The 19,134-nt window shown below is 55.1% G+C and overlaps 1 protein-coding gene and 1 non-coding gene across 5 annotated transcripts in view; one reads left to right on the forward strand and one right to left on the reverse strand.

Annotated features, from left to right (window-relative positions):
* Window positions 1-17,487, forward strand: part of PDGFB (platelet derived growth factor subunit B) — a 21,259-nt gene extending 3,772 nt beyond the window's left edge. For 2 of the 4 annotated variants that reach the window (XM_077914479.1, XM_077914476.1), the window contains exons 2-7: window positions 5,642-5,738; window positions 7,821-7,910; window positions 9,100-9,305; window positions 10,643-10,787; window positions 15,371-15,521; window positions 15,893-17,487. In XM_077914479.1, the coding sequence (XP_077770605.1) occupies window positions 5,642-5,738; window positions 7,821-7,910; window positions 9,100-9,305; window positions 10,643-10,787; window positions 15,371-15,495 (663 nt within the window). In that variant the 3' untranslated portion in view covers window positions 15,496-15,521; window positions 15,893-17,487. Of the gene's footprint in view, window positions 1-5,641; window positions 5,739-7,820; window positions 7,911-9,099; window positions 9,306-10,615; window positions 10,788-15,367; window positions 15,522-15,892 lie in introns of all 4 variants that reach the window. The other 2 variants (XM_077914477.1, XM_077914478.1) reach the window with 2 other exon arrangements.
* TRNAE-CUC (transfer RNA glutamic acid (anticodon CUC)) lies at window positions 12,466-12,538 on the reverse strand. The gene has a single exon. It is a non-coding gene; the product is annotated as a tRNA-Glu (tRNA).
* Window positions 17,488-19,134: the final 1,647 nt, after the last annotated feature.

The following is a 19,134-nucleotide window of genomic DNA, read 5'->3' on the forward strand; positions in this document are numbered from 1 at the left end:
CCGGGGAGGGTAACTCCCACTGTCATGTGATGCCTCCCGCCTCAGCACCCTTCTGCCGGGAAGGAGTGAAGGGGGCCTGGCAGCCCTTTACCATCCAGCTTCTTTCTGGTTTGTTAATGGCCTTAGGTGGTGGGGGGCCGACTTGCTGGGTTCCCCCAGCCCTAGAAGCGTCTGCAAGTTTAGGACCCAACAGAATTTACAGGCTCTGGTACAAAACCTAGAAGAGTTGAGGGGAGATTGATTCAGCAAGAGTGGTAGAGAGGTGTTTGCCCTGGGCTTCCTGGGTCCCTCTCAGTCTCTCCTCCCACCTCCCCCTGCCCCCATGTCTCCTCTAGGACAGCTCTTCCATTTTCTGGTTTATTTATTGTCCGGTTTCCCTCACTAGTCTAAACTCCACTAGAGAGTTTGTCTTGGTCATCACTGTCTCCCTCTTAGAGCATTGTCTGGTCCAAGGTGGATAATCTATAAATATTTGGGAAAGGACAGTGGATATGGGGGTTGGGTGGTGTGGGTGGTGGCAAAGAAGGACCAGACATCCGTCTAGCGCTTGCTAAGTGCTTTATAAACGTGTCCTCGAGTAGTCCTCACCCTCAGGGCAATGCAGCCAGGCTCCTCTGCCGTCAGGCAGGCATTCTCATTTGAGCCCTTCCCCCCCATCTTGAGAGACAAGTCTGTCTTTCTTTCCCACATCTTGGGACTTGGGCTGCCAAGATTGGACAGGACAGAGGAAGAAACAGAAGGAAAATCAGACTGCAAAGATTCTGTGTATATTGAGCTGGGCCTCTGTTTCTGCCCCCCCCCCCGCCCCCCCATGTGACGATCGGATTAGCTCAGAGTTCTCTAACAGCAGAATTCCCCAGCCTCTCTGGAAAATGCAGATTCCCGCTGCACCCCACCACAGTGCTGGGAGTTGGGCCGGCCGGGGATGTGGGGGGTAGGATCGGGGTGGTGGTAGTGGGGGACAGTGACTGTGATGGGCTGCCCTGGCCCCTCTTCCAGCCTTAACAGTTTTTCTGCTCCAGAGAGAGGTGGCCAACCCAGTGTGGGGCTGGGCTAACATTCAGGCGGGGCGGGAGGGCCCAGGAGCAATTGGGAAGGGAAATGCTAGGTGGGAAAGTCTGGTTCTAAATGGCTTCTGTGGTCTGCCCAGAGAAGGTTTCTTCAAAGGGCTTGGCTTTGGCATCGAATCTAAATCAGGCCTGAGACTGTCAGGCAGGCAGGCGCTCCAAGGCCTTGTCGGCTTCTCCCTCCGCCAGCCACAGACAACGCCCCTGGTTGCTTGGGCTGAGCCTGTGTCATCTCCCTCAGCGGAACGGCAGGCCGGCTGGGGAGCATATCTGTGTGTGCAGCTGGGGCCCTGGGGGAGGGTGGGGTCCAAGCCCCTTTGATCTGCCAGCCTGGCTGGGAGCAGGTAATTCACCTGGCCTCACGCTAGCTCGTGCCCTTCCTACCTTCTGCAGCTGGCGCTGGGGGTGGGGCAGGGTGGGGAGGCGGCTGTTTGCCTTGGCTCCCACGGCTGGCTGTGCCCCAGCTGCCTTCTCACCACGCCCTTGCCCTGTCAGGAACCCCAGGCCTGAGATCTGGGGCAGCTGCATGAGGATGCCGTGGCTTTTTCCCTGTGCACCTAAGGAGGGTTCTAGAACCTGTGCCCACAAAACCCGGGCTCCGGGCTGCTCACCCTCCCACACCAGGAGGGGCCTCTGACCCCGAGGAGCAGGTGCCCATGTGAGTCTCCCCTAGGGCACTGCATCCTGGAGCTGACCGCAGGCTGAATCTCCCTATCCCTCACCCACCCCCAGCCCCGGAAGGGACCCGCCAGCCCACACGGCCCCGGGCAGTGCCAGTGGGGGCTAGGGTGCCATTTCCTGGGGCCCAGCACAGGGGATAATGCAAAGCCGCATACTCTCCCAGGGCAGGCAGCTCTCCGCCCACCAATTGTCTTCCTCAAAACTGCCCTGCACTGCTGGCCGTGGGCATGTGTGCTGCTCGCTGCTGCCCTCAAAGGAGCCACCCGAAGGACTGAATTGGCCACAGTGACAGCTCATTAAGTACCCGTTATTTGCTGGCTGCTCTGCGAGGTGCAATTATGCCTCCCAGTAACACCAGTCAGGTGTTCCCAGCCTCATTGAAAAGATAAAGAAGCTAAGGTTGTTACAGCCTTAATCCGAGAGGCCAGGTTTCCTTGGCAGCTGAAGCCCCTCCCTGCTTTTCTGTGTTCGAGCTTCTCAGCCTCTGCACCGTTGACATCTTGGGCCAGATGATTCTTTAGTGTGGAGGGTTGTCCTGTGCATGGTACGATGTTTAGCAGGATCACTGGCCACAGCCTACTAGATGCCAGTAGCGCTCTCTAGTTGTGACCGCCTCAGCCATGGCCAGTGTCCCCTGAGGACCTCCCCAGCCCCTGGTTGAGAACCAATGCTCTGAGACATCTGTTTCCAGAAAGCTCCACAGTGGGCTGGAAGGGGGTGGGGTGTGGCTCTGCTATTGTCGAGGAGACCTGTAGCCCGTTACTTACTTCTCTAAGCCTTTAGCTTCCTCATCTGGAAGATATAGGTAAATAGAGCCAGCTGCTTAGGATTGGTAGTTAGTACAGCATTGAGCTCAGTGCATGGCTCATAGTCAGCACTTACTAAAAGTTAGCTGTGGTATTATTATCAAATCCAGGGGGCTCTTAGTTCTGGACATCCAGTGGCCAAGTTACTAGAAACATGGGCAGGGATGGCCTCTCTGCTTGGAATGAAGTGGACTCTTTAGGAGGCAATTTGCATAGGTGGTGGTGGTGGTGGTGGGGTAACCCAAGTGGTCTTCCTGGTGGAGGAGGTAGAATCATACAGGAGAGAACCCCAGTGAGAAGGGGGATAGTCCTTCATGCATTTTATGAGTGCTTCTTGAGCACCTACTGTGTACTTGGGCTCTTTCCCACCTCCCCAGTCTGTCCTGGGCTCTTCAGCATTCAGCCTGGGAGGGTCTGGATCTGTTTCCATAAAAATCGCCTCTCTTGGGTGGTAGGCTGGGTCTGGGGCATCCACTAGCCCTGCTTGGGGTCTGTCCACTCTGCCCCGGCTGGCAGCTGCAGCCACCTCTCCAATGGGCAAAGAGGTCTTGGCATGAGCGCTATATGCCATTTGGTACTGGGCCTTTGGACCCTCTCCTGGGGGGTTAAATTTTATTATTTTTTTTGTAGGGGGTTAATTGAATCATTACTATACAGACAGCCTGGGAGCCCTCACCCTTGGCTTTCCTCTACTGCTTCTCCTACCACCACAGGCAGAATTAGAATTGAATCAAATGTCTTTGACCCCTTGATTCACAGATGAGAGCCAGGACCAGAGAGGGGCAGTGACCAGCCTGGGGTCACGGGGTGGTTAGTAGCAGTACAAGGGTAGAATTTAGTTCCCTGGACTGCCAGTTCTGGGCTTGGCAAAACCCTCAGAGGAAGTAGCCTGCCTTGGTCTTAACTGGGGACCAGCCGCCTGCCTTCCGGTCTGTGGGTAGAGCCCTGTGTCCACATTTGGAGATACCAAAGGCAGGTCTCTCTCTTAGAGTAGGAGGAGGCGGAGCGCGGTAGAGGTAGGGGAGTGAGAGGTAGCTGAGCTGATGGCCTTCTCATGTAGCCCTGGCTCCCCAGCTTTGTAGCCATGGACCCTGAAGGAAAGCCCCCGGCTGCCAGCCAGGCTTACTGCTAGGGCCCCAGCCTTCCCCGCCTGGAGCCTCCCGGCAGCCCTAGACACCACGCAGGATTATAAGCTCCACATTCAAATGAAAGAACTCAGCTCAGGGGTTTCAAGGAATTCGTTTTATTTATATTATATTATATTATATTATATTATATTATATTATATTATATTATATTATATTTATTTTATATTATCTTATCTATTCATTAGAGATACAGAGAGAGAGAGGCAGACACAGGGGAGGGAGAAGCAGGCTCCATGCAGGGAGCCCCGTGTGGGACTCGATCCTGGGACTCCAGGATCATGCCCTGAGCTGAAGGCAGGCGCTCAACCGCTGAGCCACCCAGGCGTCCCAAGGAATTGGTTTTATCTTTTTTTTTTTTTTAAGATTTTATTTATTTATTCATGATAGACAGAGAGAGAGAGAGAGAGAGAGAGGCAGAGACACAGGCAGAGGGAGAAGCAGGCTCCATACCGGGAGCCCGATGTGGGACTCCAGGATCGCGCCCTGGGCCGAAGGCAGGCGCTAAACCACTGAGCCACCCAGGGATCCCCAGGAATGGGTTTTAAAAGTGATCTTACCCACACTCTACCCTGGCTTCAAAGCCGGCCTGGGTGGCCGGAGCCGGATGGACATGGTGAAACCCCTGGAGGAGGTGTTCCTAGACACCCTGATAACTGTTTGGGGAGTGAGAAACTGGTCCATCACCAAGCTCCTAACAGAGCTTTTGGAGTGAGTCCCCCGGGGCTGGCCACAGGGCAGATGACCCCACCCCATCCCCCACTCCCACCCCTAGTCAGGCCAGGACCTCAGCCTATGCAAAGCCAATCAGAACTCCAGTCCTTGGAGTGTTCTGTGAACTGACTAGAGCAGGAGCTCCTGCTCCCAAATATGGAGAAACTGAGGCACAGAGTTAAATAAGTCAAGTCTGCCAGGACTCCCCACCCAGGGCTCCTTCCACAGGACCGTGCCATCCTGTGTCTGTATGTGCACATGTGTGTGTGTGCATGGGTGTGAGTTTGGACATGAAGCAGCGTCCCATGCATTTCCTTTGTCCTGAGGCACTGGGTGTCCAGATTGGGCGCTCCTTCTCAAGACTTCTGGCATCAGCCCCTCAGGTCTCCTTGGACCATGAGGGACATGGCCGTGACCTTCCTATTGGGCTGCTCTCATGTCATTGTGAGGCCTGTGGTTTCCCTGGAGGAAGCTGGGCTCCGAGTGGGGCCTGTTAAAGCACTTATTAAGTTTCAAGTGTTTTTGGTAACAGGCCAGAGGGGCTCTAAAAATAGGGTTTGGTTGGGCATGGGGCATGGGTAAGCTTTCAGGTTTCATGTCTGTATCTGAGGATTCCCTTCTCTTTTGAGCAAGAGACTAAATAGATTCATTAGTACCTGGAGCCCCTGAGACTGGGCAGCACCTCCAGCATTTAGGAAACACCTCATGTATCCAGGGAGCTGGGAGCACAGGCTCTAACATCAGAAAGCCTTGGCTTTGAATGTAGGTTCTGCTGATCATTGGCTGGAGGACTCTGTTTTCTAATCTGTAAAATGGGAACAATAAGTCTCCAGTGACAAATGCTGGCTATCATTGGCTGTCGGGTGGGGAGGAAAAGCAGAAAGGTGGTTGGAGTCTTCTGGAACCTGTGGTGTGATGTGGGAGACAGAGGTATATAACCCAATCCTTCTCAGAGCAGGGCTCTTGATTGGGGGTGGGGTTGGGCATCTGAGCTGGGTCTTAGAGGCTCCAGCAGGTTCTGGCTCCCAGAACTTTGTGCTTTTGGTCATCTGGCCTGGAATCTGGTCCCTGCCTGTGCCCCCAGCATGACTGTGCATTTGCCCACAGCCGAGAGGCCCCCCCCTGTGGGGGGTTTTCCATGGGAGGGTATGTGTGTGGCGATGAAGAGGGCCATGGCTGGAAAACCCTCAACCCCAGCTCACCTGGCCCCACGGTGTCTGCCTGGCAGGGGGACCCCATTCCCGAGGAGCTCTACGAGATGCTGAGCGACCACTCGATCCGCTCCTTTGATGACCTCCAGCGCCTGCTGCACGGAGCCTCCGTAGGTAAATGGAACCCTTGATCATTGCTCTAGGCCTCCACTGAGTCCTGGGGAACTGGGAGGGGCAGGGCGAGGGGCATCCTCCCTTCCTCGACTTTCAGAAAACTAGAGGCCTGTGACTGTCCTGGGAGGGCTCGGCCACACCTATGCGGGGCAGGGCCGAGAAGGTGGACGGGTTGGTACCTGGGATGTGGGGTGTGGCAGGAGAAGCACCCACATGTGGCTCTGGCTAGGTGCACGGGGTGGGGTGCCAGGAGAAGGAGGGCAGGGAAAAGGTGCCCAGGGCATATGCCACATGTGGATCCAGGTGTGGACTCAGCCAGGGGGGTGGTGCCGAAGGAGCCATCTCCCTGCCTCTCTGGCCGAGGGCCCAGTCTGTAAGGTCTCCTGGGGACACCTGGCCCAGACCAGCGGGCAGCCCTGCCCTAGCCCAAGAGTGCACTCAGCGAATGGGCACGTGCTTGGTGGCACACACGTGGCAGGGCTGGCGGGCTGGGTCGGGAATGTATTTATAAACGCTGTCTTCAGAGCAAATTCCATTCTATTCTAACCTCTGGCCTGTTCCCTAGAGCCCTGGTCAGCAACCCCCCTGCACCCCCAGCTCCCCTTCCCTCTAGGGTTTTGTCTCTTTGTCACTTTGTAATCCTTGCCCAGACTCCTATCTACGGGGGACAGTGTTTCCTGTCTTTGTTTCCTCTCCCCGTTGGGCCCCTGGCTCCCTCTCAAAAGCATTCCCGGGCCCTTTCAAACCCGCCTGTGCCGGGGGCTGGCGAGGCAGGCAGGAGGGGGCCCCAGCTGGGCCCACCTATTGTTCGCTGGGCCCCCCACCCGACGTCTCCCACACCCCCCACCCCATGCCCGACTGGCCAGCCCTGGCCAACACAATGGGGCAACTTCCAAATTTAGCCTTTCTGCAGTTTCTTTCCAAGGCCCTAGGCCCCCACCCTCGGACAGCCCCTACACACCCCGGCTGGGGGTCGGGATTGGGGACAGAGGTTCTCAATAGCGGGCCTGTTTCGAGGCAACCATGTGGCTATTTTTTCCTAATCAACTTAACCTTTCCACAAAGCACATCTTTTCCCCCATCTCCTCTCCACCAGGGACATTCCAGAGATGGCAGGGAGAAAGGAAGGGAGCGAGAGGGACAGACAGACAGGCTGACGCAGGAGCAGTAGGCTGGATGGAAATGCACCAGTTGTAGGACCGGCTCCTCCAAATAGGACCCCTGGGAGCCCACACAGAGGAGGGGGAGCTTTGTGGTTGGCAGGGCCAGGGGGAAGGGGAGACACCTCCCATGGCAGTGGTGGCCACCACCAGAGAGGGATGGATGGCTCCAAGGGGCACCGATGCCACCAAGATGAGGACCTCCCAGGCTGTGGAAAGGAGCTATAGTCTATGACCTGAGGGAGAAACGGACAGTTTAGGGCAGACACCAGGTCAGAGGTTAGAGGGGAGAGGCAAACCCAATGAGACACTGGGAGCTAGAGCAAGACCTGGGCCTGCAAGGCCTTGAGGTACTGGCACCCCCATCCCAGCAGACTGGCTCCCCACCCCCACTGCTCTCCTTCCCTCCTCCCTCTGCCTCAGCTGGGCCATTGTCCGGGGCTCCAGAAGGGCTGTGTCCAGGGCATGCTGGTCCCCCCGGGGATTCTGGGAATTTCTCCATTCAGCACTTCCTATGGGAACGCTGGGCGGAGGGGCACTGGAAACTGGCCTTCCGAGCTCTGGGTCCTTGCCCTGCCCTGGAGGCTGAGGAGGTTCGCTTACAGTAGCAAAAGGGAAGGGTTATTTTTAACTCCTTTGACATGGGTTCTGTCCAAAAATGTGGCTGAAGAGCCCCGAGTGGGGCTGAAGGCCCCCTCGCCAGGGATGCAGTCAGTGCCCCACCACCCCCTGAGCCCCATGGCCACTCTGGGGATGGAGCTAGGACCCTCAGGTTTACTGGGAGCTGTTCTTTGGAGTAGAGTACCAGTGAGGGGTGAGAGGCCACCTTCCTGCCTGCCCCATATCCCCCTTGGAGCCCCCACTCCACAGTCAGATCAGCCAGTGGTTATCAGAATGCATCTGACTGTGCCTTCTCCTGCAGACGAAGACGGGGCCGAGTTGGACCTGAATTTGACCCGATCCCATTCTGGAGACGAGCTGGAGAGTTTATCCCGAGGGAGAAGGAGCCTAGGTGAGGCTGCAGATGAGAATGGTTGACCCCTCCACAGTGGGAGCCGGACAAGAAGAACTGGGGTGTGCAGCCAGCCCAAGGCTCTGGGCTGCCCCATTCATCACACCCCGAGGACTGAGTTGAACCATGTAGAACAGCAGAACTGGAGGAGTTGAGTCATCATGCCCCATCACCCAACAGTTTCCTAAATACAGCGTTTTTAAACTCATTTGTTCATTCCTTCAACCCTAGAGATAAATATTACTGACCCCATTTTATAGAGTTGGAAACTGGGGCCCAGAGAGGGTAAAGCCATGGCCAGAGTCACACAGCGAGCAAGGGATAGGGCTGGGATCCCGGCAGCTCTTCTCACTTGAACCCAGTGCCATCCTCATGGGCTGTGTGTCTCTTCTATGGCTTAGGGCTGCAGCCTGGGACAGCAGGCAAAGCTTGGCACCTGCCTAGGTCCCATAGAAGCCCTCCCAGGGGAGGCCAGTGACTGCCCTAAGCCCCTCCTCCTCCTCTCTGCCCAGCTGTAGTCCCCAAACACTGTCGATAGTGGCTAGGGGAACATTCAGATAGGAGTTGGTGGTCTGAGTTCAGGTCCTCACTCCAAATTTGGGCAGCGAGTCAAGCCTCAGTGTTTCTGTATGGGAATGACTGCAGAGCCCCAGCCTGGACCGGACACTTGCTGTCTGCTGCTCACATCACTCCTTCCACCTTCAAGTGCAGTATGGGCGCTGTCATCCCCGTGCCACAGATGGGGAGACAGACTTTGAAAGAAGCAAGGATGTAAGAATAGATTACAGTGTAAAAGGGCAACATGAGAGTGGTTACAAAATAATAAGCGAGCGGGAGCCAGGAGCCAGGCAAGGGCACAGATGTGTGAGATCACAGAATGAACTTGAGGGCTGGCCGAAGAACACGGACATTCGTGCCAGGCCAGCACTCCCTGAATGACCTCACTCTATCCTTGCAGCAGTTCTGGGGTGTAGATCTCATGGGGAAACTGAGGCTGAGGGCACCTCAGCAAGCCATCCCAATCCCACAGCTGATAACAGCCAGGGTGCGCCATCGCCCCCCACCCGGGGTGGGGGGAGTGGTGGGGGTTGAAGGAAGTGGGACCCCGCTGGGCATTTCTGGGGGAGAGCAGTCCCCGAGGTGTCCCGCTGGGCGGACCCTCCCGACCATGGTCCCCCTCTTCCTTCAGGGTCCCCGACGGTCGCCGAGCCGGCCATGATCGCTGAGTGCAAGACCCGCACCGAGGTGTTCGAGATCTCACGGCGCCTCATAGACCGCACCAACGCCAACTTCCTGGTGTGGCCGCCGTGCGTGGAGGTGCAGCGCTGCTCCGGCTGCTGCAACAACCGCAACGTGCAGTGCCGGCCCACGCAGGTGCAGCTGCGGCCCGTTCAGGTGCGCAGGGCGCCGCCGGCCCGCTGGCCCTGGCTGGGGGCTGCGGTGAGGGGGTCTGGGGGTGGGGGGCTCCAGCCTCCATAGGGGCGGAGAGGCATGCCTTGGGGGGGGGGCTCTGTCCAGGTAGGGCCGCGGCAGGCGGCTCTTGGGACAGGTGTGCCGAGGCCACCTGTGAGCCCTCCAGGCCACCCAGGCTGCTGTACCCAGAAGCCGCAGGCAACCCCCCTCCCCCAACGCCTGGCAGGGTGGGGTGTAGGACATTATGTGAAGGGTGCTGTCTCCTTTCTCAGGGATAAAATCCCCAAATATTCCTTGAAGAGAGCTGTCTGCAAGCATTTATCAGACACTCAGAATGTTCTGGGCTGCTTGGTTTTCCTCCAAACCTGTTCAGAAGCCTTGCTGTGTCCTTAACGAGGAGGGTGCAGAGACCCTCCAGGCAACAGGCACAGCAAATGCTGGGGAAGCCCCCAGCGCGGGTCAGAAAGCTGAATCCTGCCTGCTTTCTGGAAGCATCGGGTATGCACTCTGACTCAAGGCACATTCTAGAATAGAGGCGGCCCTGGGGAGCTCTGGGTCTCATGCTGGGCCAGGCCGGGCCAGAGAAGCCTCAGCTGCCTTCTGATTCATGTGGAAAAGCCCCTTGGGTCAGCCTCGCCTCCACACTGACTCAGGCGGGGCAGAGCTGCTGGGCAGCGAGCTCACCTAGGGCTCAGCCCTGGCTGGTGAGCCCCACTCTTGCCAACAGCTCCACCTGTTTTGCCACACTCCCCTCCCTGAGGTCAGCTGTGGCTTTGCCCCGTGCCCACCACCTCCATCCCAGGCCTGGGCCCGGTGCCCAAGATCACAAGTGTCACTCTCTCCTGCACCACCCACTGTCATGGTATCTCCTGTCCCCTGCGCTTCCAGCTCTGTGGATGGACACCTGACAGCTGACCTCCCCCTTCCCGCCTCCCTCCTGGATAAAGCCTCCCCCCACTTCCTTCTAGACAACCATCTCCCGCCTCTGCCATAGTCCCTGACCTTGGCTGGCGCTCCGGGAATGAGGACACCACAGGCCCTACGCACAACCCGGAAATGCCTTTCTCCCTCTCTGGGAGCTCCGAGGGGGCTGCGGCCAAGCTGGAGGCCAGGTCGGGAGGGCTTGTTTTGATGGAAAAGCTACGAGAAGGGCAGAGGGCAAGGTCCTGCCATTGTTTAGGCCAATGTCGCTGTCCACTCCCGGCTTTCGAGGAAAGAGCCCTGCAGGGGACACTGGGGTGGGAAGAGCAGGCGGGCGGGCTCCCTCAGCCCCTGCTTGTGTGGTCTTACAGAGGCACTTGGATGGTTCTGTCCTCCAGGTGAGAAAAATCGAGATTGTACGGAAGAAGCCAACCTTTAAGAAGGCCACGGTGACCCTGGAGGACCACCTGGCATGCAAGTGTGAGACAGTGGTGGCTGCTCGACCCGTGACCCGAACCCCGGGGAGTTCCCAAGACCTGCGAGGTAACCGCTGGTCCAGGGTCTGTCTCTGAATTGCTTAGCTGGGCAGCTCCCTTCCCTTGTGGCAGCTGTGGGGGAAATTGGATCAGGCTTGCCCTTGGTTAAGTTCATCTGAAGCTTTCTGTCTCACTGAGAATAATCCAGATTCCTCCCCTGCCTGCGAGGCTTTACATAAAGGCTTTAGCCCCTGATTGGTCTTCCAGCCTTGCTGCCAGCCATTCCCCCTCATTTATGCCACCCCAACCAGCCCGACCTCCTCAAGTGTCCAAATATGTGTCTGCCTCAGGGCCTTTGCATAAGCTGCTTTCTATCTGAAATTCACTTCTCTCAACTCTTCAGAAAGCTACTTGTCTTCATTTGGGTCTCAGCTCAGAAGTCACCTCCTCCTAGAGGTCTGCCCTGACTACCTTGTCCAGTGCAACTCCCAACCCCATTTTGCTACCAAAGCCCCCTACTTTGTCGAACAAGTACATGAGACAAGAGGACACTCCATGGATATTATCTTCAGATATTTGACAACTCGTCCTGGGAATGAGAAATCAAACTAATTCCCTGTGGTCTTCAGGGGGGTTAGGACCAGGGGGGAAAAGCCACTGGAGGGAGATTTTAACTCCATATACCAAAAGCTGTTCATCAGCCAGGGGGCCAAGAGGGAATTATATGCCTTGTGTGGTAGTGAGCTTCCTGTCCTTGAAGATGTGTAGGTAGAGCCTGGGCAACCCTGCAGCAGTGATGGACAGACAGAGTTCAAGCATCGGTTGGCTGATTGGAACCAGAGTTCCATTTTTCTCTTTTAGAGTTCACAAAGTCACAATTTCTGGGGCGTGGTTTGACCTGAGTCAAAAGGGACCCCAAAAATGATCTGATGCAATTGCCGGGTCCACTTTTTACAGAGGAGGTGCATGAGGCTCAGAGAGGCTGAGGTCTTGCCCAAGGTCACACAGCCAGTCCCAGGCAGGGGTACAGATAGAGTCTCGGTATCCTGAAGTCCTGCTCCTGGCCCTTCCCTCACCCAGACGGCAGTCGCTGGCTCTTACCTGCCTTGTCATTTTCTTTTCTTTTTTTTTAAAAGATTTTATTTATCTATTCATGAGAGACACACACAGAGAGAGAGGCAGAGACACAGGTAAAAGGAGAAGCAGGCTCCATGCAGGGAACCCGATGTGGGACTCGATCCTGGGCCTCCAGGATCCACTGAGCCACCCGGGCTGCCTTTTCTTTTCTTTTCTTTTCTTTTCTTTTCTTTTCTTTTCTTTTCTTTTCTTTTCTTTTCTTTTCTTTTCTTTTCTTTTTTCTTTTCTTTCTTTCTTTTTTTTTTAAGAATTTTACTTTGTTAGAGCTAGCTTTTCTTTTCTTTCTTTTCTTTTCTTTTCTTTTTTCTTTTCTTTCTTTCTTTTTTTTTTTTAAAGAATTTTACATTGTTAGAGCTAGAATGATCCAGAGAGATGACCTCACAAGTCAGTGGTTCAGTGTCATTGAAGAGCTGCTAGAGCAGAGAGAGCTTAATGGACTTAATGAAGGTGGCACAGTGGCAAAGTCTAGCCCAGAAGCCAGGTCTTGTACTGTCTAGTTCTGTGTTCTTTAGGCCGTCCTGCTGCCTTTTCTCCCTCGAATGTTTATAGTAAGGATCAAGAATTTAAAAAAAATTTTTTTTTAAGATTTTATTTTTAAGTGATCTCTACACCCAACATGGGGCTCGAACTCACAACCCTGAGATCGAGAGTCTCATGTTCTGCCAACTGAGCCAGCCAGGTGCCCCAAGGATCAACACTTATTAAGTTAGTATGATTAGAGGAGCATTAAAAAAAAAATCATGAAAAAGAAAAAAAAAATCATGTATTGATTTTCAATAACTTTCTGGTGGTAGAGAACAGAACATCCTAGAAGCAGGCTTGTCTCAGCCTCTTCATCCTGTTCTGAGAGCAGAGCTGAAGCATGGATGCCCTGGGAAGGTCGACAATTCGACAGCTCCAAACTGACCTGTTGTAATTGACATGATGGGTGCCTGGGAGGCTCAGTGGTTGAGCGTCTGCCTTTGACTCGGGTCAGGATCCCCGGGTCCCGGGATCGAGTCCCACATCAGGCTCCCCACAGGGAGCCTGTTTCTCCCTCTGCCTGTGTCTCTGCCTCTCTCTGTATGTCTCTCATGAATAAATAAAATAAAATCTTTAAAAAATTGTATAAAAAAAGTTAACATGAGACAACGTGGAATAATCGAATAGCATGGAATAGTAATAATAATTAACACAGATTTCTAGTCAGGACAGATATTCTTCTTTATGTTTAAGATAGGGTTCTTTTATGTGCTTTTGCTTCATGTGATTTTCCAAGCAGATTTTGGAAGGCATGGTCAACTGATTAATATGTAGATTACATAAAGGCTTGCCACGTCAGCTCAGCCATTTGGCCCTGCATGACAGTCCCGCGGGCAGCTATCCACAGCCCGGCTAATAAGGCTTGCTCCTGTGGCCTCTGTGATGCCAGTGTCAGACCTCCTGGGCTCGAGACTCTGCTCTGTCACTCATGAGCTGCATGAGGACCTTGAGCTTTCCCAGGCTTTGTGCAGCCTGGGGTCCTGCTGATGACCCCTTCTCTGGAGCCCAAACTGCGGGCCCTTCTAGGTGTCCTCCCTTGAGGGAGATCTGAGACCTGCCTGCGTCCTTACACTGCCCGTTTGCAGAGATGAGCTAACTGCCCCATGGGAGCTTATGTCTGTAAGGTGGGAAGTCAGCATTGGCCCCAAAGAGCTGAGGGGGCCAGGGCAGGCTCCCAGGGCGAGCTGGGCCTTGAGCTTGGCAGAGAGAGCTTTCATGGCCAGGATGTCCACCTGGGAGCTCAGGAGGAAGAGACCTAAGTGGTAACCTTGACTGAGGCTCACGAGCACTGTGATGTACAGGCCAGTGGTTGGAAGTATGGACTCCAGAGGCCGACTCCTAGGTTCAAGGTCCAGTCTCTCTGCCTCAGTTTCCTTATCTGTTAAATGTAGATACTTGTACCTGCTATGAGAATAAAGGAGCTTAGAACGATTCCAGGTGTAACGGAAGCGCTAGCCAAGGGTTTCTGGCTGTTTCCATGTGTTATCATCTAACCCGAGGTCCAGGGCTGTTGCTGGCTCAGTTTTAACGATACAGAAATGGAGGCACAGAGAGTTTATATGACTTGCCCCAAAGCACCCCACTAACACCTGGGAGAGCCCAACTTTGAACCCCGGGGGGTCTGGCCCACAGTTTGAGCTCTGGCCCGTCCACTGAACTGCTCCTTGGAGTGGCGAGGGTCGGGCGATGACAGGCACGGGGACGGGGGGCCTCGCCCCACGGTGAAAGTGTGTGGTTCCGTGGGTCCAGCCCCTGCCCAGTGCTCCCCCATCGCAGGATGGCAGGGGGCTGAGAGGCTGGCAGGAGGAAACCTCGACAGGAGGGCCAGGGAGGAAATACGAAAGTGAGTAAGAGGAGCTCCCGTCTGCTGATCACTTCTTAGTCTGATCTTTGGCGTAAGACAACACGATTTTATCCTCTTCCTTGATTCATGGGGGGACTGGGCTCCGCCTGGCGGTTCTGCCCGTGTCTCCTGGGGTCACCGTCCATGGGCTGCGGGGGCTGCTGGGCCCTGGTCCCTCTCCTGCCATCCACGTCGTCTCCTCCCCACGTGGCTTCCCTGGAGGAGTAGCTAGACTTCTCCTGCACGGGGCTCCCCAAAGCAAAGTGGGAGGAGCTGCCAAGCCGCTGCCTTCTTTTTTAAAGATTGATTGATTGATTTTTAAGAAGATTTTATTTATTCATGAGAGAGACAGAGAGAGGCAGAGACACAGGCAGAGGGAGAAGCAGGCTCCCTGTGGGGAGCCCGATGTGGACCCCGGGATCATGCCCTGAGCCAAAGGCCGATGCTCAACCACTGAGCCATCCAAGTGCCCTTTGAAGTTTTACTTGAGAGAGAGAGAGAGAGAGAGAACATCAGCAAGGGGAGGGGCAGAGGGAGAGGGAGAGAGAATCTCAAGCAGACTCCCTGCTGAATGCAGAGCCTGATGCAGGGCTCGATCCCAGGACCCCAAGATCATGACCTAAGCTGAAATCAAGAGTCGGCCGCTCAACTGAATGAGCCACCCAGGCGCTCTAAGAGCTGCCAACCCTTCTTAAGGGTTTTGCCTGGAACTGGCACAGCACCACTCTGCCTCATTTTATTGGTTAACAGATCCGAGTCCACGCCAGGCTCAAGGGGAATGGAAATCAGGAAGGTCGGTGGGGTAAGGCCAAGGAACTTAGAGCCAGAGTGAATCTACTCCCCTGTGTGTACGCTGGTAGACTGCCATTTGTTCATCTTACCAGTCCTACAGGGTAGGCAGTCTTATCCCCCGCATTTCACAAATGGGGAAACTGAGGCACAGAGTGGTTCAATAATGGTCCCTAAGGCACGTGCAGCTGGTAAGCAGTGGAGTTGGGATTTGCACCCCAGGAGGGCTGGCTCAGACTCCCACCCCTTCTTTCAGCCCAGGAGGTCTGGAGAGGTCTCCGGCAGGTGTTGGTGGAGAGCGATACACCCTTTCTGGAGGCTGCCCACCTGCTGACAAGACCTTTCTTTCTCTCAAGCAGCCAAGACACCCCAAACTCGGGTGACCATTCGGACAGTGCGAGTCCGCCGGCCCCCCAAGGGGAAGCACCGGAAGTTCAAGCACACACATGACAAGAAGGCACTGAAGGAGACCCTCGGAGCCTAGGGGCATCTGGAGGAGATTGAGGGCAGGTGAGGCCTGAGGGGGACCCTGAGGCCCAGGCCCCTGGTGTTTCTTCTCCCTGGCTTGTGGCCTGGGCCATGAAGGGGCTGGGGACAGGTGATCCCACAAACACAGAATCCGGGCTCTAAGCCTGGATCCCCTCCCACCCAGTTTCAACTGAATTTTCCCACGGAGTGGGCAGGTGTGAGGGGCTTTGGGGACCCCAGTCCAGCTGTGTCACAGCATGCCCTAAGAGAATGGGAAATCAAACCCTCAACTTCCCCAGCCCTGAGCGATGATGGAAATCGGCTCCCCGACCCTGGCAAGGGAGGTGTGTGAGCATGGGATGGAGCCCCTGGGCTGTGTCTGACCCCCTGTGTCCCCTCTGCTTGCCCAACAGGGTTATTTAATATGGTATTTGCTGTATCGCCCCCATGGGGTCCTTGGAGTGATAATATTGTTCCCCTCGTCCGTCTGTCTCGATGCCTGATTCGGACGGCCAATGGTGCTTCCCCTCTTCCGCGCGTCCATCCGCCCACCAGCGGGTCCCCTCACTGGCCGCCAGCACCTTGCCCAGAAGCTCGAGAAGGAAACGGAGGACCCGAACTCCACTGCTGGCTTCCTCCGCTGACCCCAAGGATCTGGGATAGATGCTCAAGAGAGACCCACAGGCTCGCTGCTCCCCAGCTCCCGGCTCGGGTCCCACCTGAGTACCGTGGGCTGGCCCAAAGCCTTGCAGGTGGCCACGAGGCCCTCGAGGCATGGAGGGCCTGCCTGGACCCGGGACCCCAGGCCAGCTCCGAAGGGACACCTGCAGATGGGCCAGGTGGCTGAGACCACGGGGAGGGGAGTGCAGACTGGAGAGAAGCCCTCCCACAGCGCCCAGGCCCAGAAACTTCTCCCCGGTCCCGTCCACTCACAGTGGCTTCCTTTCATTTATGAAATCTCTGAAGACGTGGACTCCTCTGGGTGGGCGTGGCCTCAGCACCAGGCAGCCAGGTGCCCCCGCAGGTGGGTTAGAGATGAAGTTTGCTCTGGAGCCGCCGTGGATGGTGACCTGGGCATTCACTGCCTCCTTTCACTCCCCCCACCCCCGACCTTCACTTCCTCTGTTTTTTTCTCTCTACCTCCACCCTGTATCTTCCTCTTGTCCTGGCCCTCAGTCTGCTCCACCGAGGGACTCTTGGACTCCATTCTGAGGCCATGAATAACCCCACTCATGCTCCGTTAGGCAGAAGACCCGGGGTCAGGGCAGCACGGGGGCTGCCCATCCTATCCCAACCCAGCCAAGACTGCCATGTAGGTTTGTGCAGGCTGCACACTGCACAAGGGCCCTGCCTACAGGGATCATTGTTCATACCATAGAACGTGGCCAATTTGTGTATTTATTAGGACAGTTTTCTGGCAGATGGAGAAAACCTGTCTGGAGAAAGGGATCCTTTTCCTAACTGACAGCAAGGCTCTGTGTGGACCAGCTGCGCCCTGACTTAACCAGTGGCTTGGAGTGGTCGGATGGGAGCGAGCCCATGTTGGGTGGGGAGGCAACACTATTGTCCAGCTGGCCTCCGTGTTCCTGGGTCCCCAGCTCAAGCGGTTCCCCTTCCAGGCAGGTGTGAAAAACCCAGGAGAAAGTCTCCAAGGGAGGGGGTAGCTCCTGCTTTCCCCTACACACTCCCCCCCCCATATTAGATTCTTTTGATTTCCACTTCTGGTGGCTTCTTCCAGGAAACCAGCTCATGGTCTGGGAGTGGGGGAGAAAAGAGAAATGATCCCCAGGTCTCCCTGGGGTGGGGTCTGAGCTCCCACCTTCCCCCCCACCTTCTACTGCACTTTCCTCCCTACCCCACGTCCAAAATCTGCTTCCTTCAGTTTGTAAAGTCGGTGATTATATTTTTGGGGGCTTTCCTTTTATTTTTTAAATGTAAATTTATTTATATTCCGTATTTAAAGTTGTAAAAAAAAAAGATAACCACAAAACAAAACCAAGTGAATCCACCGGAGTTCTGTCTGTTGGCCTCGTGCGTGACAGTTACACTTCCCTTATTGGCAGGATTTACCCACAGCCTATTATGTGTTCCCCTGGCTCTGGGAAGTTCAGGCACATGCTCATGTACATGCTCACACGTGTGTGCATACACATGTGGGCCCCTGTCGGGGGGTGGGTAAGAGCCATACAGCTTGTCCTATAAATCTTGGTCCTGCAGCAGCTCCTCACACCAGACCACAGGTCTCAGCCCTGTGCCTGTCGCTGGCAGTGACAAAAGATGGGTTTTCTCCAGCGTGAGGATCCCCATAAGGGCAGCAGATCTTCGGCAGGTAGTGGGGCCGGCTGTGGTGAGGGGGTCCCCAATGTGGGGAAGGCTGGAGGAGCTGTGGATTTCAGAGGAAGCATAGCTGAAAGGTGGATCTGAGCTCAGCTCTTACCCAGCTGTGTGGCCTTGGGTGAGTCATAGCCCCTCTCTGGTCAGAGCTTCCTCTGAAACACAAGAAGATGACCAGATTCTGTGCTTTCCCTTGCCTGCAGAGACTTGGGCACCAGCCCATGAAAAGGAATCTAAATGTATTCTGGGTCCCGCTTGTGGGCAGACTGGGGCTGATGGGGAGCCCCAGGAGGTGGGGGGTCTGACTCATCCTAAGCACAATCTAAAACTGAAACCATTTTGCCCCCATAAGTAGTGATCTCCCTGTCACTGGAAGTATGTAAATGGAAGCTGGGTGACGACTTGGCTGAGCTTAGACTGAATGACACCTGATTGAGTGATTGGTTAACTGAGTGACTCATTCATTCATTCACTCACCTTCTTGAGCCCCTGCCTTGTGTCTTTCTCTAGCAAGGGCTTTTCTAGCAATCTCCTGGTCCTACACTTGGGAAATTGGACTCCATCTGTGGTGGTGGGAGGCACAGGTCAGAGGGGTTTAGCTGGAGACTGAGCCTGCCTGCACAGCTCTGTAGGACCCTCCCTCTCCCCCAAACCCCCAATGTCCTGGGTTCCCAGGGCACCAGAGAAATCTCTGGCTGGAAGGACGGGGGAATAAATCCGGTAGGAGGTGGAAGTTAGGGGGCCGCTGGAGGGCTGGCATCTTGAAAGCGGCCAACTGCTATGCTGTTCCACGTACAGCTGCAGGAACTTCTCCGGGGAATGTGGAACGGAACTTCCCTACACCACCCCGCTCCCCGATGCCATCTCCAGTAGCAACAGTGCCAACCCTGTGTGCTTTTCGGGGACCTGGGGGGCTCTCTCTGGGTCTTAGAACTGCCAACCTAAAATGGCATTCTTCTAGATACCCCGCTGCTCGTGAGAAGGCATTCCCTTCTTCATCCCTTTCTCTGTCCTTGACTGTGATATAGACATGACGTCTGGTACTCAGCAGCCATGTTGAGCCAGGAGGTGAAAGCCAAATACTGAGATTGGTGGAGCAAGATGGAAGGGACTGGGTCCCTGACACACCTCACTACCTAGATTAGGAGTTTTTATTCCTTTTTTTTTTTTTCCAAGTAGGCTCTATACCCAACTTGGGCCTTGAACCCATGACCTTGAGATCAAGAGTCACATGCTATACTAACTGGGCCAGCCAGGCACCCCAGGAGTTTTTACATAAGAAAGGAAGAAATTAAAAAAAAAAAAAAGGAAGAAATTTCTT

The sequence above is a fragment of the Canis aureus genome, chromosome 11 (genome assembly GCF_053574225.1).
Source record: "Canis aureus isolate CA01 chromosome 11, VMU_Caureus_v.1.0, whole genome shotgun sequence".
NCBI classification, from domain to species: domain Eukaryota; kingdom Metazoa; phylum Chordata; class Mammalia; order Carnivora; family Canidae; genus Canis; species Canis aureus.